We start from the raw sequence: 25,136 nt of genomic DNA, 5'->3' as shown, positions 1-25,136 counted from the left end.
TTTATTGTATTTATTTTGACATCAGATGTTTCTGTTGAATACTGTATGTGTCTACAAGCAACATATCTTTCTTTATAAATAATATTTATTCAGATAATACTCTTTGTCACGTGTCATGTTGAGTATTTTCCATTTACAAACTATCTTATTTTAAGATTATCAGTACACATTTACAGGCTGAAAAGTTGTCATTGAGAAATACAAAGCAAAAGAATGTACAAAAGTCATAAATAGCTCACTCTTAAAATTTTGCTGAATCACTTCATTACAAATCTCGACATTTACAGTTTCATTTGTGCTCAAAGCAAAGCACCCCACTTCCCATTTACTATCTACATTTTAATCATTGATCCCAATGGGGTGGGGTGGGGGGTGTATAAAATAAAACAAAATAAATAAGAAAATAAATTATCTTCCCGAACACCTCAAATATAAACCCACGTTTGGCACTTTTGTTTTTCGAAAGGCAGTGTAAAATGCTCTGTATCTGAAACATAGAGGAATGTAAACCGGACTTGAACATTTACTGTAACACGATCAACACCATTGGAAGAAAGTGTACTCTTGTGTGCGCATGTAGTTCATAGCTATAGTACAGCTGCAGTAGTCATGCAGTGATCGCTCCAAATGTGGCGTCATGTGACATACATGAATGTGTCTGGACATCTGGAAAGCATCTGGAAAAAGTAGAGTTGAAAGCGCACAGTTCAGAGATAAAGAAGATTAAGTGTTTTGGAATGGGTCCTGTCTTACCGTGCGGCTGCACATACAGGTATTTGCGTAATTAGAGCCGTATCCTTCTTTAGGAAAATAAAATACATTCAAAGTATCACGTCTGCTTACTCCGCTTCCAATCTGTCCATATGCCCAGACAATGTTTATTATTTTTTATTATTACATTATTATTATTGTTGTTATTTTGTCTGACTTGGAGTAGACCTCTCATGGTCTGCTGGTGAATCACTGTGAGATCCACATTCAGGAGGAGATGCCTACAGGTCAGGAGTAGATGGTGATGACCTCGCGTCCACCTCCTCTCACCAGTAGAACTCTCTCCAGACCTTCTGTCAGGACTTCCAGGAACTCCATGTCTGTGAAGCGGCTAAGGAAAAAACACACAAACTAACAGCGTTTTTCAACACTGCGGTCGGAACCCCATTTGGAGTCGCCTGGAATTCAAATGAAATGGGGTCGCCTGAAATGTCGGACGGAGGGTGGAAAAACTGATAAATATTACTAATAATATAACATAACTATTAAATATTCTCTTTGAAACACCATTTACAATCTGAGACTAACATTAAAATCTATAGGTTTAATGCTTATGTAGCTCAGTCATGTTTTAATTTTTGTCGTGAAAAAATGTGCATGGGTTCCTCTAGGAATTTGGGATGTCAAAATGGAGTCCTGTGCCAAAAAAGGTTGGGATTGGAACCACTGCTTTGAGCAGATAGCCTCTTTTTGAAAACCACACCATTCCAGCTCGCGCCGCACTTGACATTTTCACAGGGGTGGCCCTGCCGTAGCCTAATTATCATCGACTTTCAAATCTCTTCGAGACTTGGTCTGACCAACAGCATAATGATTAACATTTCCCAAACCGCATGATTGACAAGCCTTCCTTGGTTTGTTAATGGTTGTTTGCTTCCCGACAAAGCAGGAGGAGTTCCCAAGGAGTTCCCGTCACTAGGAGGGCTAGCTCGGGCCGCACTTGACATTTTCACAAGGGTGGCCCTGCCGTTGCTCAGCGGTAGGGAACTGCACTGCTACACTGGGGACCCCGGGTCCGATTCGATTGGAACTTGCAACCCTCTGATCTTAAGATCGCCTCTCTAACCACTAGGCCACAGCTGCCAACCACTGCACAAACAAGAAAAGAATATTACCGGACCACCCAGTGTGGTATGATACAAACCATTATGATAGTATCTGGCTTGTATCCATAGTGCCAAAATATTCATTATTTGTTTGTTTGTTTGTTTGTTATTGACTGTGAGTAAAGGATACAGTTTTCATCCCCATCTGTGTTGCGTGGAGGACCTGGCATGTTGAGCAACACTAGTCTGGCATCGTGCGATCTGTTGACGATGACCTCGTTGAGCTTAACAGCTGTGTGCATCCGTCGCACGTTCGACTGGTCCCTAAACAAAACAAAAATGTTCCATTAGTGGCTTGGTACCATAACAAACCAGCGATAAGTACTCATTAAGACTGACTCCAGTACACAAGGAAATATTTTAGCGGCCGAGCCAACCTACACCTCATGAATCCAAAAAATATAAAGTGAAAGTGAAAGCCCAACTGGGGAAGCTCCAACTCCCATTGTCATTGTGAAACAGCACTCCACACAACAAAATTGCATTTACGCCTCACCCGTGCGGGGGGACGGTACCATGCTCAGGCTACCTAAGTCATGGAGGAGGATGGCGGATGAGCGCTGTTTAATTACTCCCCCCACCGTTGGGAGTCTAACCGGCAACCTTTGAGCTACAAGTCTGATGCCTTGACCGCTTACCCATGACTGCGCAATGTTACATAGGGTCAGAGCTTCACCACGTGCTTCAAACAATTGCTTTTGAAAATTGTTGGGCAGAATATTAGCGTTGTACATTACATTACACTTAGCTGACACTTTTATCTAAAGCAGCTTACAATTGTTATTTTTCAGGGTATGGTTACAGTCCCTAGAGCAATGTGGGGTTGGAAGCCTTGATCAAGAGCACTTCACCATGGATGGAATTGTAGGGAGAGATCAGGTGGGATTCAAACCTACAACCTCCAGCTTGAAAAATCAAATTCCTAACAACTAGCTCCACTGCTGCCCCAGTGCTGTTCCAGTATGGTGCCCTGTGCTAGTGTACGTACGGTCTGATGCTGATGAGCTCTCTGAAGTTCTCGGGGGCGTTGGCCTTCATCCTCTTCTCCTCCTCACACTTCTCCACTGTCCAGGTCATCTGGATCTTGGACGCCGTCTCGGCCTCCAGCGACTCCTCCTCCTCGTCCGAGTACAGGCTGCCCATGCGGATCATGGAGTGGCGGTCCTTTACCAGTTGGGCCTGTCGGATTTGCAGACATGACTAGTGTCGTGTGGGGAGGCATTTGCAGACATGAGTATTATGGAGTAGAGTAGTAAAGTAGAGTTACTTTATTGATCCCCGGGGGGAAATTAAGGTGTCAAGTAACTTACATAAAGACGCATAATGTCCACGTGGACATTTCAAGACACATGTAATACAGGTAATAGTCAGGGAGCAAGATAATAAAGACTACAGAAAAAATAATAATTAAAAAAGCAAATGTGCAAAAACATATTCTGTGAGTTGGGGTAGACAAATGTGCAAAAACATAATCTGTTTGGGGAGGCATTTGCAGCCATCAGTATTATAGGGAGGCAATTTGCAGACATGAGTAATTAGGGCTGTGATGAATCTTGATTAATCGCGATATGCAGTCACGATACTGAATCGTGATGCAAGGGCGCAGTATCGTGATGTGTCCTTTCAAAGTTCTGTTACCCTTTAGTCCAGAAAACAACCACATGATATGATGTGATAGTGCTTCCAAGCTTCAAATCATCATCATTATTATTTTGAGACTTTATTATTAACCTTTTGTAACCTATTCTATGTATAAACTATCAGTTTCTATTTATCTTTTTATTGTATAATATTGGCAAAGGTGAAAAAAGAAAATTGATGAAGTAAATATCGCAGTGCATCCCAATAATACATGTATTGCAATGCATCGTGATAGTATCGCATTGTGGCATGTGTATCGTGATGCACATCGAATCGTGAACCCCTTGCCAATACCCACCCCCATGAGTATTCTGGGGTGCAGAAACTGAAGGTGCCTTACTATCACAAAGATATAACTCAGTCTGCATGTCCCCTTTTTACTGCCTCACTATTTGCGTCCTGGTTTCCGAGCTTTGCATATATGCTAGATAGAGAGACGGAAATCTTCTACAGTCCAGCTTGTATATACCTGGGTCAACTACAGATGGAGGTGACTTTAGATAGAAGTCATAATTTTTAAGATGTTTTTTTTTTTGTGGTCTTTTTATTTATTTATTTTTAACTTAATTTTATGATAGGACAGTGAAGGAGTGACAGGAAACAAATGAGGAGAGAGAGATGGGGAAGGATTGGCAAAGGATCCGGGCCAGAATCAAACCCGGGTCGCCAGCACAGCAGCCCAGTGCCCTACCATTAGAACCATGGCAGGGCCAGACTTAAGACATCTACTTGCCAACAACTTAACCAGAGATTCTTTAAGTATATAGAGATATGCCAATGTAATAGGTTGCTATGGACACCTAACATTACCAGGTTCCGGTCTGCCTAAAGGGGCGTGTCATAATACTCCTACAATGAATAGAACAGTCCTTAGGTCTGCCTAGGTCTACCTAAAGGGGGATTCCCCCCCTCCCCCTTGCAATAATAGAACCCGGAAACAATGGAACCTCTCTCTCTCTACTCTCTCTGACTTAACTTTGGCTGGATGAATGAGAACCTTTTCCCAGGATGCATGAGAAACTTCTCAAACGACTATGGTGTGTATGGTAACTTTTCAAACATATATAAAGCCATAGTAAATGGCATACCTTTGTTCTGAACTCAAAATTGTGCATCAGGCTTGGACAGAAGCTTACCTCTCTCTCTCTTTCTGCGTTGGATAGTCTCATCTGCCTCAACATCTGAGACCTCTGCTCCATCATCAGGGTCCGCTCATAAGTGTACGCAGAGATGTCACTGTCGTGCTGAAAAAGACAGTCCACACATAGTCATTCATTGTTACATTACAGTAACACAATACTTACACACCACATAGTATAGGCCGGTCATTTGGTAAAAAAGTAATGACCAAGTCATAATTTGCTTCGTCAGACCCTTGGTAATGTCATAACAATGTTGTGATAGTTGAGTTTTTGTCAGAAAACACTTGGAGTTGGATTGCCAGTGATTCCAAAAATATATGACACATAAATTGCACAATGTTATTTAAAGATGAATATGATGAAAGAATGTTTAATGCATGAAGAAAAGAAAGAAAATGTCATGTGTCATGCAAAACGTTTTCAGTCCTTCATACCATCATCAGGGCCAAACTTTTCAAACATTTTATTTCAAACGAAAATGTTTTCCATGACACCGGGTAGTGCTTTCTTTCCTTCATGCATTCATTTTTTTTTTTTTTGCATCGGCATCAGTGATTTGCAAGTTCCTTTTTGATAGACAATTGGATTACTTTGTGGAACTTTACATACCCTCCAGGGCCAGCCACAAACTGAACGGCACGACCACCACTTGGAATATAAGATGAAAGCCTACCATCTACTGTACACGAGGATTGTGGTCAGAGCAGGTAGCCTATCGCAACTATGCTGCTCACTGAAACTGTGCTGCCTATCACCAAATTTGATAATTTCAGAAATATTTACTAAGTAATAGCTAGTATGATGATTTTTGCAGCTAACTTCTAAAAAACATTACACAGTGCACCTTTATCCCCTTAAAAAAAAAGCGCAGAGCCTATGTTATAAGAGCCCAGTCTCGGGGAAAATCAACTGTATGCTTCATGGTGCCGCTACTACGATATAGCCTCATTTTTCGTAGTTGGGCAACACGCGCTGTCGTCGAGAGTGGGTGAGAGAGAGAGTGAGTGAGAGAGCGAGTGAGAGAGAGAGACCACCCGAGCAGCGTGCATTCCGGGAGGGGAGCGCTGTCGTTGTGTCAGCTTCATGCCATGTCTCCCTTCCTCCAACATTGTCCCTAACCTTAACCCTAAACCTAACCCTAACCCTAACCTTAACCCTGTCCCTAACCTTAACTCTAACCTTAACCCTAAACTTGAAACTGAAATGTTTGATTACCGTCGTTTCCAGTTAGCCTTCACTCGCGCTTGATTGTTGACGTTCATCCGCATTATTCTTCCCCCCAGAACCAAACTACCCCAATTGTCAGTTCCCCCTTTCGTCACCCAACCACGAGAAACGAGGCTATTCCTAACGGCACCACAAGGCTTAAAGTTGATTTTTTCCTTTTTTTCTCGTAAAGACTTTACGAATGGCCCGAGTTACGGTTGGTTATAACCTTACTGTCACCAAAATTGTAATGGCTATGTCTTAATGTGTTATTGAAGACTCTCGGTACTGTCATAGCAATGTTGTTATGATGTAGTTGAGTATTTACATCAAATAGTGAATAGGTCCGCCGGAGACCCCATCTGCAGTAAGAGGCTACCTTCTAAAAAACATTACACAGTGCACCTTTAAAGATGAATGAGATGAAAGCCTACCATCTCCACCACCTCCACCTCGGCCTCTATCCTGAGCTGGTAGAGGAAGGTGGCCAGGTCCTTCTTCATCTGGATACTGTTGTCATCCATCTGGGCCACCGTGAAGATGCGCATCTTACACTTACGCCAAACCTGAGGAGGGGTGGTAAATACGTAGTAAGAATAGATAGATAGATAGCCCTTATTGTCCCCAAAGGGAAATTCGTTTTCACCATCATCATAACTTGTTACAGCCAACATGAAGACATAAAGTATATACAACCCAATACACAATATATGTACACAAGGACATCACAAGGACATCAAGCGCCATACATGCACACTCAAACACAAATACTGTACTCACATACTCACACATACACACACTCACTCACACACACTCATACATGCATACTGTACATAAAAGGTGTACAGAGGAGACACACAAGGCTTGCAAACAAACAAAGGAGGCACATGCAAGGATATAGAGTACATAAGCCAGAAACACATCAAGCCAAGCAAGGTGCAAGCAGGCAGACAATCGACAGAGCCTAACAAGCAAGGCAGGCAAGCAACAAGCATTGAAAAAAAATATTTGCATTACTAGGTGTGTCAGTGCATGTAAGTACATAGTACCGGTATAATTGGAGGATTGAGCCCTAACCTTGTGCTGTTTTAGGAGGAAGGGAAGAAGCATGAGCATCCCACCATCATGGACGATCCACCAGACATCAATGTGCCCATCTGTGAAGCGCTCGTGATTGCTGGGGTAAAATGACACGTTCTTTGGCACCATCAGCGCCAGGTGAGCCGCTGTTATGCACCTGACAGTATCTGTAACGACACACAGCCAAAACCTGTTAGAACCAACGTCTGTATTTGTTGAAATTTGCGGGGCCAACTTTTTAAACCAGAGTTATTGGCATGACAACATGTTGCTAAGGTGGTGAAAGTGAGTGACCGAGGGGAATGGCCATGTGTACAGCAAGTCATCATGACTTTTACACACACACACACACACACACACACACACACACACACACACACACACACACACACACACACACACACACACACACACACACACACACACACACACACACACACACACACACACACACACACACACAAGGAAAAAAGGAATGGACTAGCCCATTTTCTCCTCGACTGTACCATATGTGCCATACGGTAAAACACTGTAATACTAGATTGCATTCTCGCAGAAAATGCTGGAAGCGGGCTTGCCTTTTGGGCCTGACTTTAAGTAATTTATCCCAAGGTGGGCCCTACGGTACTCACTGATGAAGGTCTTCCAGGCGCGTGGGTCTTCACTCTGCCTCCAGCCGTATGGCCAGCCCATCACCACCGTGTTGTGCTTCATCCCTCCCAGGCCGCACGACTGGATGAGGTGCGTGATGCCCTCTCGTACCTTACCTGCCACCACCGCCTGACAGAAGCCTTTCACCCTCTCGATCTCCATCATGTTTTTGATCGCCTGAAAAAAACCCCACAAAAAAACACCATAATCAATGTATGCAGGACATCAAAGGCAATCTTTGTCTTCTTATATCAATCAAAAGTGAGCCGACATGTTTTGGCTCCAGTGTAAATGTTCTTCAGGGAATTTAGTTTTTTTTTTTTCAAGTCATACGCACAGTATACTATATTTAGACTTAGAGTGCACATTGTTGTTCTGTAGTGGCTGTGTGTTTTAAGTACCTGTTCTGCTGCTTGCGTTTCTCCGTAGCTGTCGAGGAAGTTGCCCTGGATGACTGAGCCCACGATGGTCAAGCCCTTTCCGGCCTTCAGCTGTGATGCGAACGTGAGCAGTCTGGGGTACTTCACATGCAGATCCTCATCTAGCTTCAATAGCACCAACAGCTGAGGCCTGAAGGAAGAAATATTAAGAAATGTTTAGATTTATTCTACATTGATTTTATAAGAACATAGGCTACTGGTACTTTACATACTATATAGTACATAGTGTATTATTGTGTTTTGTTTGGTACTAAATATGTGTAACAGAGGCCAACTAGCAGAGTGTGGAGCGTTACTAAACCTCCCTCCCGAAGCCTCCTCGGTAGTGTTGGGCTATTGGACTGGGCCTTTAGCTCAGCGGTATCGTGCTGTGACTCCCATACCCAAATTTAGGGCTCTAAATTAACACCTGCCAACCGGCCAAATGCTGGTGAAAATTCAGTTTGACTGGTAGGAAATAACACTTACTAGCCACTCTGACCCATTGGTGTGTGTGTTTGGCTAGTAGGATTAATGTCTAATACGCATTTTGGCTGCTGATGAAAAAGGTTAATTTAGAGCCCTGCAATCGATGCGTTGACTAGGTGGGGAGTTTGTGGCCTTGAGGGGGACGGACTGCGCGGGAACATATCGGTTACATATGCTCATACAGACATGCAGTACCCCCCATCCCCACCCCCACCCAAACAAACAAACAAAAAACAAAAATATAATCCCATCTTCCAAACATATCATCAGTGTTTTGTTTTGACTTGTTTTATGGTAAAGGCACTCCTCCACAGTACCACTACCAACCTCCAGTTTTTGGTGTGAGGGGGCCCTGCTTCTAGACGCAGCAAGGCATAGCGAGCCGCACTCAGAGACAGCCCTCGAATCCCATCCCCCCACTCCTTTTCAGCTCTAAAACAGGAAGACAGATAGAGAGAGAGACGAGAGAGAGAGAGATAGAGAGAGAGAGAGGAGAGGGTGAGAGAAAGAGAGGAGAGATGGGGAGGAAAAGCGATATTTCATATCTTGTTAAACACTGAGCACACTCCTTTTTAAACAATGCAACAATGCGATGCAAGTAAACAAAGATAAGAGGCATGAACACAACTTACCCCTGGTACTCAATGTACTTGTATATCACGCCAGCGATCACCATGGCCACAAGGGCATAGTACCAGGAAGAGATGAACATGAGAGCCAGACACATGCTCATTCCCAGGAAGGACAGAGCCCTGGAGGAGGAAACACATTGGCAAAGAAGGCTCACTAACTGTTCCCTCTCCTCAGGCAGCCCACGTCATTTCACTTGTTGTGTAGACTCGTAAACACATCAGTGGTCTATACTAAGAAGCTGTTTCAGGAGTAAACCAGGTTAAGTTAAGAGGTAAAACATCTAATAGAAGACCCTCGAGTCCTCATTTTCTTAAGAAACTATACCAAGAAGCTGGTTCAGGAGTAAGCCAGGTTAAGTTAAGAGATAAATCATCTAATAGCCTGAAATCCCCATTTTCTTAATAAAATAAGCACTCCAGGCTCTTCTGTTAAATACATCTGTTATTGTAGGCAAACAGTGCCTACAATAAGTCCAGTCTCATTCACTAGTGTTAAATCCCCTGTAAAAAATGTGATGTTTATTCAAAACTTAGAGAGTTGATTTAACATTGTCTATTGTATGTTGTCCCAGAGTACTTTCAGAGTGTTGAATTAATGCTGCGTTTCAATTTCCATGTTGTCCATTATTGTTTTGCCATCATGTGGAAACAGTTTGGCATGCTCGGCTTGTCTCATAGTTTTCCATGATGTGAAAGCAATGACGCCACATGTCTCTTTTATTAGTTCATGTGAAGTCGGTGGTAGTTTTAATAGGAACTCACCAGTGGTAGTATTTGAACCTGGGCCTCCAGTTTGGCGTGCGGAGTAGCGTTTGCACGGCACAAGCCAAGTTCACAAATAGGTAGCACATCAGGAAGAACCTGTTGTTGGGTTCATGAAAACATGTAGAAAACAGTCGTAATCACAAACAGTCACAATCTCAGTCATAATCTCATCTCATGATAACCTGAAGCACTTTGTGTGTTTAATCCAGCTCCCAAATGTGTAGTAATGCACGCCGTTCCATCAGTGGAGCACTTCATTAGTCACTGAAAAACCTTTACTACCATAGTACTACACCACTAACTATGACAGTGCACAGGGCCTTTAGTAATACATTACGACTTGTCTTGGTCATTGTAATTCAACAGCCAGTTTAAAACAGGGGCTGTGTCTTACTGGGTTAACCCATTTCAACAATTCAAGCTTTGGCTGTGCACTGCGGTGTAGGCGGGTTGCTACGTAAGCTGTCACTGCAGGCAGGGCTCTAAATTAACACTAGCCAACCGGCCAAATGCTGGTGGAATTTCAGTTTGGCTGGTAGAAAAGACCAACTTACAAGCCACTTTGTCCCATTAGTGTGTGTGTGTGTGTTTGGCTTGTAAGATTAACATCTACTAGCCATTTTGGCTGGTGGTGAAAAAAGTTAATTTAGGGCCCTGACTGCAGGCTTGAGGGAGTAGAGGGATGTCTCACATTGACAGGATGGGGGCCACCATGTCCAGAGATGCGATGAGTATGCCCAGCTCGGCAATGAGACCCGTCAGTAGCAGTGCCCACGTGGGCTCCCCATTAGCCTTGCTGTGACCGAACACCTGCCATGGAGGAAGGGAGGGAAATACAAAAAGTCAGTCAATGTGCGCACATCAGTAGCACAGGTGCTGAACCAAACAGAAGATAGGCTAACTGAAAGGAGATGATGATAAAGGTCTGCAACTCTGTTCGATGCTCCCAAACAAAATTAAATGGCACAATCCGCAACACTGTTCATCGCTCACAAGCAAAGTTTAATGGCATGGCCATTGTTATAGAGCCTATGTTATAACCCTACTGTCACCAAAAATGTAATGGCTATCTTAATATGTTACTTAAGGCTCTCTGTAATGTCATAGCAATATTGTTATGATGTACTTGAGGCCTGCCGGCGACCCCATCTGCAGTAAGAGGTTACACTTTGTTTGGGGCCCTAGTGTGGCACTAACGGCTGAGCTGGCAGGGCCGCAGCTATAAGGAGGGCATTTGCCCCGGGGATCATGGGCCTCTTGTATTAGTGGTGGGGTCCCTATTGTGACCTTGGCAGGTTGTATAGGGGGGCTCCATCAGTGTCTTGCCCTGGGGCCCTGTTTGCAATGTTCCGCCACTGTGACCTGGGTTTGATTCCTTCCCGGGTCCTTTGCCGATACCTCCCCGTCTCTCTCTCCCCGATCGTTTCCTGTCTTTCTCTTTCATGTCCTATCACTACAGTCTAAAACACCAAAAAAACCTTTGTTTGGGAGCATTGAACAGTGTTGCGGATCTTTATCCTTTCCCTTATCTCCTTTCAGTGAGGGAGGGACAACCACAGGCAACAACCACGCCAAGCCATTCTCGACATTAATTCCTGGACACGCTTTGCATAGGTTCATGCAAATAACTTGTTTTTCTTGGACATACACAACTGTGTCTATTCTGAGAATGTACTGTAAAACCACAGAGAACACAGGAAGAGACCAGTAGAATGTACTATCTTTGGTAGTATACTGTATGCAATATTGTTGTCATCGCTAGAGAGAAATAAGGGAAACACTTTATTTTGCAATACTGTGACAGCATACAATATTATATACCGGTAGTTACACACTTTTGTTAAGCTGCATCTGATTCTGATTCCACATGTGACTGATTCCACATGTGTAGTAAAATCAAGCATGACCACAATCAGATAGCAAATTGCAATTCTGTGACAACATACAATATTGCATAACAATATTTAAAATAAATGGTTACCAGAATCAGATAGCAAAGTGATACTAGCAGGGTCATACAATCTGCGACAATCTATCAAGACATTGTTTCAGACAAGAAATTAGGCAAAAGGATAAATGTCTGAAACAAAAGAAAATCTTGAAAGACTTGACGAGCAATGAAGAAGGTTGAGTGGAGGTGCAAAACGCACACCAGAAAAAGAGGTACTGGCAACCAGTAAAACACTTGCAGGAGGAGAGATGTGCCACACACTCTCGAGTTGTATAAACAAGTTTTTAATGTGACACATTAAAACTTGTTTATACAACTTGAGAGTGCGCGGCACTTCTCTCCTCATTGAACAATGATCAAGAACATAATGAACGTTATTCATCTATAGCCCTTTTTCCATCAACAGGATAATTAGCTTTGACGTGATGCGCATCAAAAAGTTAGTGCGACACACGTGATGGAAAAACGTTTATATCGCTATAAAGTCGTTTTGTCGCATCAAGTTAATTCACTCGGAATATATGGTTTTGGAACAAGTTGTATGGCTTCAGAATGTGATGGAAAAAGGGCTTATGTCACTATATCATTTTTCCCTATTGCCTGTTGGAAGCCTACCCTGAGGAAAGGGATGATGTTGTCTTTGGCTATGGCCTGGAGGAGTCGCGGGGCGCCGGTGAGGGACTGCAGCCCTGCCCCCACTGTTGAGAAGAAGGAGCCCACCACGATGACCCAGGGAGAGGGCCAGGACAACGTCCCCACCACCAGGTTCTTGCGCACCGCATCCCCAAACCTGCAGCCAGGAGGGAGAGGGCCCAAAACAGTTACAAATTATGCTTTTGCACACAGATGCATAGGATAGTATCCCAGTGTGATTGTCATTCAGGTGTAAAGAAATCCTGCACACTGTCCATTCCACCAACAAGTGAGTTTAACTTGGGGTGACCGTCCGATCTTCGAAAGGAGTGAGTAAAACTGAGTTTTATCGGAAGTTGGCCTTTAATACATTGTAGGCCTACATTTAAGCCACTGTGCCGTGGAACACTAGTGTGCCGAGAGAGATCATCTGGTGTGCCATGGAAAATAGTAGAATCACTATGATACCGTTAAAGGGATATGCCACTATTTTGGGGCTTAATACAGTTAAAATTGTTGGCTGGGGTTTATAAAGGTGGTAAAGTGTCTTATTTTTCATGTTAAGCGTTGTCTTGCTTTAAGATGAGTTAAAAGAGGGAATATGTCGCTAAGCTAGTGAAAGTCAATGGATCCGTGTAGCATTGTAGCATTGTAGCCTGTAAATGAGGCAGCCTTTACTTGAGTCCTGAGGGACGGGGGAGGATTCAGAGAATATGGGCTGGAATGGATCATCTAATATTTTCAACTAGACTGGGCATAATCAGAACATTTACATCTTTGTGCAATGATTAGTAGCCAACAGTAAGCTACATGGTGGTTATACAGTAGAGTGCTTATGTGGCATACTGTACATTGCACGGTTAGACCTCATTCTGTGCCTCAGTGTGTGTAGAGCATATCTTGCATTATTTCCTTACTTGTCTCTGAGGACCACACCCTCTATGCATCCTCCAAACAGGACCACGGAGGTCATATCTATGGTAGCAGTTAAGGGTCACATACTTGTACGGTAGACAGTAAAGAACATAGTTAACTGAAATACATTTGTGTAATGTTAATGTTTAAAATACAGGCATTGAACATACTGTATTACTGTTCAACATATCCATAGGCCCAACAGTGCTTAACATATCCATTGGCCCATCAAGAAATAATGAGAAATACATACATAAGAAGCAACATTTCTAAGGCGGTAGAGAGGTAGAAGGAACACTTACTGTATACTGATACTTCAATCTCAAATTAGTTCTATCATACACACTGAAACAAATCTCAGAAGTTACAAAAGGCTTTTAATAATGAATAGTGTTATTTCCATATTCCTCTGCACTGCCAACATATCCAGCTGTGAATGTGAGGCAGAGTCATGGAAGGATACAGACGAGAGATGTGGTTGCGATGGCCAGAATGGTCCCCACTGGTATAGACTTCTGTGCATCTTTCAGATCTCCAGACCTGTTGGAGCCCGCCATTATACCTGGAGAAGAACCAGACGCCACATTATTTATTTATTCATTTATTCAAAATGTTTTTTTAGGGCTTTTTTGCCTTCACTTTTGACAGGACAGTGGATGAGAGACAGGAAATGAGTGTGGAGAGAGAGAGATGGGGAAGGATCGGGGAAGCCGGAATTGAACCCGGGAGGCCGGCGCAGCAATCCAGTGTCCCAACATTAGGCCACGGCAGGGCCATATTATTTCATCAGTATTCATCAGTTACTTTGGTTTGTTTCCAGAAAGAAATAATGGCAAGAAAGGCATTCTGTTTCTCAGGACAACTCTTAACAAGCTTGTAGTCTGGCCAAGCTGGCTCACTATCCGCCTCAGCTCAGTGGTTGATTTTCATTGAAATCCAAATTCAAAGGGAATATGATTAAGAGACAAAATAGCCAGCTTTGCCAAACTGAAAGGGAAATTTGGTGTGTTGTCACAAGAAGTGCAATATGACCGGGCCCAGGCTAAGTTGCAGGGAATCCTCAGCTTCGCCCATAAAGTAAATATTTACAGCATACAGTAGTAGGCCTATATACAGTTTCATACGTGGGTGGAACATATTTCTTGGAACATAATTTCTTGCTGCCTCCATTTCTGGAATCTGCAAAACTGAACTTCTTACTTGAAGGGGGAAATCTCACCAGTGGATGATGGGAAGAATATGCCCACAAGGAGGGTGAAGGAAGTAGCAATGTCAGCCGACACATAGTGCCCAAAGTTTTCTAAGGCCCCTCGTGCGTCCACCGCGGCCATGCTGGCTTTCTCCAGGATCTGCCCCTTGCCAAGGTAGTTACCCCACATGTTGTCTGTTGGAATTGCAAAGCAGTGTAAAAAAAAATCCCCAAGATATTAGAGCAATGCTGGCAGCAATGTTATACTTACAGTACAGTACATGCCAAAAGTTTGGACACACCTTCTCATTCAAAGCATTCTCTTTATTTCCGTGGCTACTTACAGGACATTGTAGATTCTCGAAGAAGCCATCAAAATTGAGCATGAACAGTATAGAACGATGTGCTTAAGACATTTAAACCTTGTTTGTACTGTTCTGTATACAGTATGTCATAAATGTCAAGAATAGAGACATACTAGTACTAGTACTACTACTTCAGGCGACTCTTGCATAGAGACAAGGAGTAGTATGGTATTTTAATTTAAAAACTCTTTATTTTAAACTGGGGTACATATCTAAAAACGCCAGAATAATATTACACCATAAAAGCACCCTGCGGATACAGCAGTAATGGTCATTGGTTCCTACCTGTAATGACCCCGCTGGACAGGCCGGGAATGCCCTGGATTTGGGTAACGTTGTTCTCATTGAAGTAACTGTCATCGCACTGGAACGTGGTGGCATTGCCCGAGGCACAGAACTTCTTCCACAGTCGGCTGGGCACCGTGGCATTGCCCTCCAGGACAGTCTTTGCACACGTGTCAAAGCGGTCCCACACCAACGTCCGGTTTCCCAGCATACAAATTCTGAGGGCAGACGAGAGTGGTTCAGGATGCAGCTAACACAGGAATACAATGGTCACTCAGACAATGAAAGAAAGCCCAACTGGGGAACTCCAACTCCCATTGTCATTGTGACACAGCACTCCACAGCACACAAGTGTTCACACACAACGAACTTGCATTGATGCAGACAATGACTCTGTGGTGTGTACACAGATTCGGTACAGTACACAGCATGAAGTGTAGGCCTATTTAAATAATCTTGTACAGGGCACCAAGTGCAAACATACATTAATCACACAATGGGGAGAGATGCTCTGTATCGGATTTAGTAAACTACTCGTTTCCAGTGGCTCATTTCCAGTTTGCCCAGAATAGTGCACAAATGAATAGCCACGCGTAGTAGGCCAGAGTGCTTTGTAATGACAACAGGGATAAATGTTCAAGTCAGAGCATTTTACAGTCTACTGGAGCCATTGTTCTGGTAAGTCCTCCCCGCTGCCTGTGTAGCAGAGTGGACATTAAATGTTTATTCACCAAGATAACAACTACCAACTTTGATTCAGGCTACACAGACTACGCCAGTCCCATAGGTCCCATTCCAGTCCCATTATGCTACACCTGCCTGCAGAAGTTCAGATGAGCAGAGGGTTTACGGGAGAATTGACATTATACTGACTGATCATGTCATGATGGTTGTTATAACACCTCAATATTGTGGCCCTACCGTGGCTCTGGTTCGATTCCGGCCCAGGTCATTTGCCAAGTCCTGCCCATCTCTCTTTCCCCATTCGCTTCCTGTCTACCTCTACTGCTGTCCTATCATCAATTAAGTCAAAAAGCCCCAATAAATAAAATAAAAAATACTCCTCAATATTGTGATGGGTAAACAGCGTTTAAACTACGCCCTGGGCCCTGTCGTCTACTCACGGGAAGTCTGGTGGGTGGAAGCTGGACATCACAGCTCCAACGTAGATGGAGAAGATGGAGATCATGACGCAGATGAGGAAGAGGGAGGCCAGCTTGTTGACGTACTTCACCCCGACAAACACCACCACTGCCATCAGGCTCAGGCAGATGCTGCCGTACACACGCATGTTGTTCAGCATGGCCGTGTCTCCGCCATGCATATCGGTGGACTGGAAGATCTCAGCTTGAGGAACTAAATATTTCTTTAAAAAAAAGTAAAGATAGATAGATAAATAAAACTAGAAAATACAATGAACGTTCATATGAAATATGTGAGACAACTGAAAACCAAGAAAGCAGAGAATGCGCACACATCATCTGCACAGGTGCTAGACAAAACAAAATAACTGAAGTAAATAACAAATGTCCTCAACACTGTTAATGCTCCCAGTTGTTTAATGGCATAATGTCAATGGCACGAAGTCATGCCATTAAACAACTGGGAGCATTAACAGTGTTGCGGACATTTATTATTTAGCCTACGTCAGACAACTGAAAACCACCCTCTGTTCTATCTACTGATTCTGTTTTTATTCGGCCTACTCTGTGCCTTTGCTGGCTGCTCCAAACACCATTTCATTGCACTTCACAAAGACTTGTACTATCTGCAGAACATCAGTGTAAAAAAAAAGAAAAAAGTTCAAAAATAGCATCTTACCAGGAATATTTCAACTGCTCCTAAGATGTACATGGCTGCTGCAAACGTGGTCCCCAGGTAGAAGCAGAGTCCCACTGCCCCTCCGAACTCCGGGCCCAGGGAGCGGGAAATCATGAAATACGCCCCACCAGCTGAGAATACGCAAGAGAAACAAGAAGGCCTGTGTCATGAACACACGTCAAGTCAAGTCTATGTCATCAGCGACATTGGTACCCTTACGCAGGGTGTGATTTGTCGGAAAACCAGAAGGGGGGATACGTTTCAGATTTTAATTAATATCAATGGAATTACATTGAACTGTAATAAAATCATGTAGAAAAAGTAGCGATATCAAGACCAGAAGGGGGGACAATCCCCCCCATCCCCCCCAACAAATCGCACCCTGCCCTTACGAATATTTAACATGGTCATTCATGGAGGAACCGCGGTTACCCCCCAAAAAACTAATAATCCATAATAATGTTATGGTTGGTTCAGAGTACTTAGAGTAACCATATTTGAACCATATGGTTACTACATAAAAAAAACATGGCATATTTTTGTAAAGGGTAGACCCTGGTTACAGAGATTTAGCCATCCCACCACTCACCTGGTACAACTCCATTTGTAGCAATTGCACTCATAGAAATTGCAGTGAGCATTGTCTGCAGAGAGAGAGAGAAAAAAATCAGTAGGCCTAATTATCAGCTTGAGCAAGCTCTAAAAATAAAGGCAATGGAAATAAAGGCATTGTACAAATGTCTCTGAATTGGTTCTCCTTTCTTTACATGGTGGCAAAGTGGATAGTGTTATGATGAAGATTACATTTCTTTTTAGCTACAGGTGAATATATTGTATGTAATGCTTTTGATACTTCACATTTCAACTTCAAATTGGTGTATTAATAGATGTAGTAGGTAGCCACTAATACATGCCTAACTGTCTGAATAAGTGACTTAGAGGACATGTTATTAGCAATTTGTTATGTGTGTATTCACATATTTCTTGTTCACGGCCAATAAGGCCTTCGTTATTGATGTAATAGTAAGAAGGGTGTAAACCTGAGATAGGCCCAACACCGGAATCCTAGTCTCGTGCTCTGCTCCTTAAACTCTGGACTGTAGAAAACATTTCATTTTAGTTCCTAATTTACCAAGTTTCCGTATTATGATGGGATCTCAGTCGTAGATCTCCCTAGTTCCAGGATAATTGTGTGATTGCACTCAATTAATATAAACTGTTCTTATTATGAATATTCCAACAATATCGGTTAAGTCTGAGTCCAGCTGTCAAGGGTTTTATATCCATTTACTTGTAGAACTGATCTGCATGCGGCCGACTAGTTTCTTTATGCATGTCCATCCCATATGAGAGACGTCTAGAATAAATCAGAGGTTAAAGTTGCTGGAAGGTACCATACTTATGAGATCCTAAGCCCCATACACTTTACCCCTATTCGACTGCAATAGGAGGCGAGAGGTGTATGTCGAGAGCTACACCCAAAAAGATCTGATCACCCCGCTTAAGTTCCAGTTTACGATAACATATTTTTATCCTAAGTAGACACCATTGACACTCGGGCTGACCCGAAGTATAGCGTCCCACTCCACATGGAGAAATGTCCTTGGAGCTGCTACGTTTCGACAGTACAATAACCTTATGAAGGAATAAACGGGATCTACAACAAAATATAGATCAATGAAAGTTTTATTACAAGACAAATCTAATTCTACGACAAAGTACAATTTGAAAGAAAGTCAATGCATACCTGAACAAGAGGAAAGGCTACACGAACGAGAGATTCGCGGAGGATCTGGATACAGATAAAACCTGATAGAATTCATATTTCCCCCGTCTTAAATGAATATTTACCACGTGGGTCACCTTAGCCAGGTAGCCAATAGGCTGCGACTATTCATTTGGGCTGGGCTACTGTAACCCAGAGGGGTTGGGCAAATGCCCGGCCCTTCATTCATTCCTATGATTCTAAATCTTTAATAAATCATCTACGACCATTTTCAACACCAATACCTTGTCACCACCCGAAATATGACCATCAGATTGATACCAAACACATCGTAGCAATTTTCAACATGTCATAGTAAGCATTTAAATCACACATCTCGGATCTGGCGGGAACTCCTGTAAGGTGAGCTTTGAACATCTGGCCAGCTGACCAGAGGTGTGCGCGGAACACACCCTGGAGGGGGGTGCGCGCTGAAATCAGCTGGAGAGCGCGCGGGAACGCACTGGCCCGGAGGTTCCGTGGGTTATCACGCCGGGAGGTGCGCAAATGGAACAGGTGACCAGGGTCTCCGAGCGATTACTCGAAGGGGGGTACTCACTCACACAGTACTTTTGAGATCTCGATGTAAGATATGCAAAGTTTATCTCCGAAGTGAAAAGGTAGCATAGAGGTGCCAAAACAATGGTGATAGATTGCACACAACGGCATTGAAATAAAGAGAAGAAACGCAAACAAATGTTAATATCGTGCCCCTGAGCCACCAGCGCTGTGAATTCAGCGCTTCTTCGTCAGGGCCCATATGGGGGGATCTTACAAGGGCCTAATAGGCCCAGGGCTGGATTAATGCACAGACTATGGCTACAGCCTAATTGAAGAAATTTAAACAAGTTGTAGTACTGTTAACTTAGTATTCCATATCAGGAAGAGTTTTGAATCTCATTAATACTCCTCTTGGTTTGAAATGATGACGCCGTCTATGTAATTTTGTAATTAAATGTTCCTTCCGTGGGGACCTACAGCAACCTGTTGCAGAGGGGGCCCCAAGCTTTCTTAATCTGGCCCCAAGTAGGGCCCCTACACACCTTATAAATCAAAGTAAAGAAAGGATGAATCACCGCACACTAATATTCTTTGCTGGTAGTTTATTTGGTGAACAACGCGTTTCGCTGTAGCCTACCTGCAAAGAATACCAGTGTGTGGTGATTCATCCTTCCTTTACTTGGATTACTTATACTGCACATAACCAGCACCTGGACAGTGGCTGTGCACAGGGACTCTACTTTGAGTAACACCTTATAAATCACTTATACAGACAGCTATTAGCCCAGACATGTAGGCTATCAGTGGATAACATCATGTAGACCCAATTCTAAAGTGTTACAGAGAGGAATATTCTCTCAGTAGCAGCGGTGGACTTACGCATGCACAGCACATGAGCACGATGAGGAAGGACTGCACGATTCCAGCCATGCCCACGATCCAGGTGAGGCGGAGAAAGAGGATGACGCCAAAGATGTTTTGTAGACAGGGTAGGTAGACGCCCATCAAGGTGCCCATGTTCGCAGACTACAGATAATAAATTAACCAGAGTCACGTCATTATGCAAATATACTGAGTCTGACACAGTGAAGCCTAACCAGTAATACAGTATGGATGTGCAATAGGTGGTTATGTGTTCTCTGTAATGTGTGAAGTAAACATCATAATAATTAATAATTAATAATAATAATAATAATAATAATCAATTATTGCATCGGCTGCTGGTGTGCGAGTTCTACTCTTTGCTTCTGTGGATTATCGCTTTGGAACCAACGCACCCACAAGGACTGGAGTTACTGGCGCGACACCCCTCTGTCTTTTGTTTGAAGTAAACATCATAACATTTTAGAGCAGTTTCCAGGGAAATGAAGCCTGCAATCACACAGCGCAACCCAATCCTTCATTCCCCCACCCGGGGGATCAATAAAGTCACGCTACTCTACTCTAACCTTCTTGTCTGTCGTCAACTTTCACTCCTTACTAAAGTTAAAAAGCAAAGTTACATGACATGTAGCCATATAGCAAGAGTTTAATAAAGGCTAAATAACGTTAGTAACAAGTGCCTCAAATGTTTTTTTAAAATCTTTATATGGCTGTATGGATGACCACATTTTCTGATGAGCACCCCTATTCCCTTCTCTCATTTTGGTTACATATAATATGTTATACGTTATGTTATAAATTGCTCTCTACACTGGTTCCTTAAATTATAAAAGTGAAAAGAGCAGTCATACCAAGAGCACATTATATACTGTACTTGTTTTTACAGGCAATGATGATATGGCTTCCCAGACTATTGATCTGTGGTCTGTAGCTGCCTCTCCATTAGAGCACCACTGACCCCAATAAGCATCCCTCCCAGCACAGGAAGCGTTGTCATGGTTACGTCAGAAAGGAGTTGGGCACAATCACTTACGTAGTGTTATGTGGCGGTAAAGAGGGCAACATTTCACGTAACGAGACCTGGCAACGTTACAAACGGATGTCCCATTGGTGACACACTTCAACACCGTGTTTTCTCACAGCAAACATCAGCATGTGATCTGCACGCTCCAACAAGAACACATAGGCATTTTCCCTCCAAATTTGCATGGACTGGCGTTTACTCTGGCATTTGATCAGAATATCTGACAACATTGTCAACTTAATTGCTCTACATATTTATTCACCGTGTTTGATCCACTATGACTGTGTCATCCTAGCCTCGCGAGCCATCCTACGTACTTCCGCCAAAGGATTGGCTCCACTACTGTAGTCTGGCCGTGCTTCTCTGTGGAGTGCTTGGAGCAGTAGAATTTTGATCGCAACGCCCCCCCAGAAAACAGCCAATAAGCGAATACGCCCCCCACGTGGGGGCGAAAGGGGGAGGGCGCTCGTGACAATGACGTACACATCTGCGCCAGAGCCATTGGTCAGCGCTATGTTGTTGTTGAGTAACTGCCAACGATTGGGTGAGAGGTGTCCAATAATTTCAAACCATAACTGAGTGCAAACTTCCTGCTTCCTACAATCGCTTCAGAGCAAACAAATGCCAGACCATAAATACGAAATGAAATGATAGTATTATGGGATGGTCAGGACCAGGCTAGTGTCATCCTTCTTTGAAAGACCGTCCCGTCTCTCATTACTTATCTCAAGACAGTGTTGCAATCCAATAATATTAATGGTCCAGCTGATGCAACACTGTCGTTCACAATCAGGTACAATGAATTCAGGCCTTCTGGACATAAAAAAAACACCATTCATAATAGATTTAAAGCACTTAAAGGGACACCGTGTGAGATTTTTTGTTGTTTATTTCATGAATTTGTGCTACCCATTCACTAATGTTACCTTTTTCATGACTACTTACCACCACCATCAAATTCTTAGTATTCATTATGACTGGAAAAATTGCACTTTTCTTACATGAAAAGGGGGATCTTCTCCATGGTCCGCCATTTTGAATTTCTAGAAATAGCAATTTTTAGCTGCAAAAAGGACTGTACTGGGGCCATACTGGAAAATATGAGTTTATTAATTAGTAAACTTTCAAGGAAAGATCAAATTTGGCAGTTGGCAGCCCAGTTTCAATTAGCAGTATAGTAGCAGTACCTTTTTTGACCATTTTCTGCACAGTGTCCCTTTAAGTGCATTATACCACAAATGCACTCTCAACTCTGCTTATCGCTTTTATAGCCTTTGGGAGTGAAACTGTAGGCCTACTGTATGTGATGCAGTAAGCATCTGTTGTAAGACAGTGGTGATGTTGAATCTCTGGTGGTGTTATGAACTTCCAATATTCACAAAAAAAACTGTTCTGTTGATAACTTTGGCCTCTATAATCTATGGAAATGAATGTGGTTGCAATAAGGCTCTGTTGTGTGATGTGCCTGAGTTGTAGTATAGGGGGGTAATTCATCTAATACAACAGTTTTTTCCTCAGAAAATGAGGTCTTCTATTGGATTATTTACCTCTTAACTATCCTGGGGTTCGTTTCTCGATTCTTGTCGTTGCTAACCGTCTTAAGACGTCTTACCATTCCCTTGGACTTAGTGGTGAGCGTCGCTGTCGAGAGAGAGTTGAGTCGTTCGTACTAAGGACTTTGCTAATGACGATAGCAAAGACGCTTTCGAGAAACGGACCCCTGAACCAGTTTTGTAGTATACAGTAGGCCCTAGGCCTCTGGTGTGTGAGTGGTGTTGTTTATTCTGTACCTTTGGGACGTTCCTCCGTTCCTCTGCCTCCTCGTGCTCCTTGGCCCCCTGGCTGACGTTGGTGTAGCTGACCAGGCGCCCGAGCAGGGTGGACACCTTGGGCCTGATGTCCAGCTCCTCCTGCAGAGACAACCACCACAGCGGATACAAGACACCAAAACACAGCAGGTTAAGCATGTGTGCACTAGTGAAAGCACACCCGGGGAACTACCTTCTTCTCTTTTTTTGTGCTCTTTTTGACTTTAGGACAGTGAAGGTGGTGACAGGAAGCAAGTGGGGAGAGAGAGATGTGGAAGGTCCGGCAAAGGACCCGGGCCGGGAATCGAACCCGGGTCAGCCGCATGGTAGACGAGTGCCCTACCGTTTGGCCGCGGCAGGGCTAGGGAACTCCCATTGTCATTGTGACACAGCACTCTACAGTAAAGTGTTCATTGTACACAACGCAATTGCATTTACGCCTGACCGGTGCAATGGGGCAGCCCCAAACGGCACCCCAAGGGAGCACTGCGATAGCCTGGCTCTCGCGAGACCCCTAGTGCTTCGTGCATCTTCGTTACACTTCGTGGATGACAATCCATCTGCGTGAGAGCCAGGTTAGCACTGCGCAGGGTACTTCAGTCATGGAGGAGGATGTGGGAGAGCACTGGTTAATTACTCCCCCCACCAACCTGGCAGGTCGGGAGTTCAACCGGTCTGACGCCCTAACCGCTTACCCATGATTGCCCACTAGGGGGTTATTCCAGAAACCAGGGATGGCTGTGCCCCATTTCTCCTCTCTCACACTTCACTTTGTGTTGTAGCTCTGTTTGTGGTGCAGTGGGGGGTCCCTCACCCTCACTCCAACATCAGGGCAAGTTTAAAAGGATAGGATTTTAAGCACTTCCAGTCGCCCCTACACTTAGCCTCTTACCTCGTTGAGGAAGTCGTAACTCTAGGAATAGAAGAGGCCCGTGGCTTTGTTTTGATTGAAGGGTAAACCTATATGTCTCTTCCATTAGGAGGTTTACAACTGAAGCTGCGTTTACGTAGCTAAAACCAAACCTGAGAACCTTTACATACACATATGATTTGTCATGAGATTATCTATAGCCAGCGCCCGCTGACAGCTTTGGACCGGGCCCGGGACAAAGTAATCGGAAAGGGCCCCTCACCCCTCACCCAATGCATACAATGTAATGAGGACCCAATTCTGGGCCCCCCTCTACCTCGGCCCGGGACAACTGACTGACCCCCTTTGCACTCTGTCCTCCTGTCAGCTCCTCTTGTTATTGCAACATGTGTGAAATAAACAACCAGCATCACATTCAGCTACGGTAATCACAGTCAGTAAGAGAGTGGTGTCTGCCAGGAAAGGCACTTGGGGTAGAGTGAAAGACGTAAAGAAGAAAAATCTGCACTCACAAGCTACGTCTCATTATTTATTTATAGATCACCACCATGTCCACAAGCAGACGCGTTTCGGCTCTTAACGCCATCATCAGTGCGTGGTACTCAGAACAAAGGAAAGGGTGCATCTTATCACAGGGGAGAGGGGAGGTGAGAGGTCACAGGTTGCACAGATGATGGCTTAAGAGCCGAAACGCGTCTGCTTGTGGACATGGTGGTAATCTATACATAAACAATGAGACGTAGCTTGTGAGGGCGGATTTTTCTTCTTTAAGTTGATAACTTTTATCGCGCACCCAAAGTCATTCTTTTTTTTCCCCAGAAGTCTGACAAACTAGTTTGAAAGACTCTCACCTCAAACAGGGCCAGGTTCTTGTCGTAGTAGTCATTCTTCTTTGATGCGGATTCACTGCTGCTGAGGAAAGGGCTGTCCTCTTTGTGATTCCCATGACCTAAAATAGAGCACACAAGAACAGACAGGGTATTGATTTGGCTGTGTGTTTGTGGGACAGCTTATTATTCAGCTCAGAGTTGCTCACGTCATGCCTTTGCGGCGTTTGTCCTTTTTAGGACCTGGGATTCCTTCAGAGCATAGTAGGGTAGGGTTTTTTTATGCTCCGTGCAGCCAGTGAAAGAGAGCAGTATGTTTAGAAACAGTCTGTCGAACAGTCTGTTGAAGCCTTACAAACACCACAGTTGCAACATTGAAGAGAAATGTGTTGCCCTC

The 25,136-nt window shown here is 43.7% G+C and overlaps 1 protein-coding gene across 3 annotated transcripts in view; it reads right to left on the bottom strand.

The window, feature by feature from the left end:
- Window positions 1-848: 848 nt before the first annotated feature.
- slc12a4 (solute carrier family 12 member 4) overlaps window positions 849-25,136 on the bottom strand; it is a 43,033-nt gene continuing 18,745 nt past the window's right edge. For 2 of the 3 annotated variants that reach the window (XM_063189015.1, XM_063189016.1), the window contains exons 2-24: window positions 24,764-24,861; window positions 23,024-23,143; window positions 20,207-20,353; window positions 17,651-17,705; window positions 17,062-17,192; window positions 16,365-16,606; window positions 15,241-15,458; window positions 14,621-14,785; window positions 13,865-13,963; window positions 13,404-13,461; window positions 12,469-12,643; window positions 10,594-10,712; window positions 9,900-9,998; window positions 9,138-9,257; window positions 8,833-8,937; window positions 7,999-8,167; window positions 7,579-7,774; window positions 6,944-7,113; window positions 6,301-6,432; window positions 4,655-4,762; window positions 2,866-3,077; window positions 2,008-2,141; window positions 849-1,091 (exon numbers count right to left, since the gene is read on the bottom strand). In XM_063189015.1, coding sequence (XP_063045085.1) covers window positions 1,000-1,091; window positions 2,008-2,141; window positions 2,866-3,077; window positions 4,655-4,762; window positions 6,301-6,432; window positions 6,944-7,113; window positions 7,579-7,774; window positions 7,999-8,167; window positions 8,833-8,937; window positions 9,138-9,257; window positions 9,900-9,998; window positions 10,594-10,712; window positions 12,469-12,643; window positions 13,404-13,461; window positions 13,865-13,963; window positions 14,621-14,785; window positions 15,241-15,458; window positions 16,365-16,606; window positions 17,062-17,192; window positions 17,651-17,705; window positions 20,207-20,353; window positions 23,024-23,143; window positions 24,764-24,861 — 3,164 coding nt within the window. In that variant the 3' untranslated portion in view covers window positions 849-999. The remainder of the gene's footprint in view (window positions 1,092-2,007; window positions 2,142-2,865; window positions 3,078-4,654; window positions 4,763-6,300; window positions 6,433-6,943; window positions 7,114-7,578; window positions 7,775-7,998; window positions 8,168-8,832; window positions 8,938-9,137; window positions 9,258-9,899; window positions 9,999-10,593; window positions 10,713-12,468; window positions 12,644-13,403; window positions 13,462-13,864; window positions 13,964-14,620; window positions 14,786-15,240; window positions 15,459-16,364; window positions 16,607-17,061; window positions 17,193-17,650; window positions 17,706-20,206; window positions 20,354-23,023; window positions 23,144-24,763; window positions 24,862-25,136) is intronic. The other variant, XM_063189017.1, reaches the window with a different exon arrangement.

This window comes from Engraulis encrasicolus, chromosome 22, assembly GCF_034702125.1.
Source record: "Engraulis encrasicolus isolate BLACKSEA-1 chromosome 22, IST_EnEncr_1.0, whole genome shotgun sequence".
Lineage (NCBI taxonomy): Eukaryota > Metazoa > Chordata > Actinopteri > Clupeiformes > Engraulidae > Engraulis > Engraulis encrasicolus.
The sequence above is the reverse complement of the archived record's forward strand: the minus strand, read 5'-3'. Positions and strand labels throughout refer to the sequence as shown.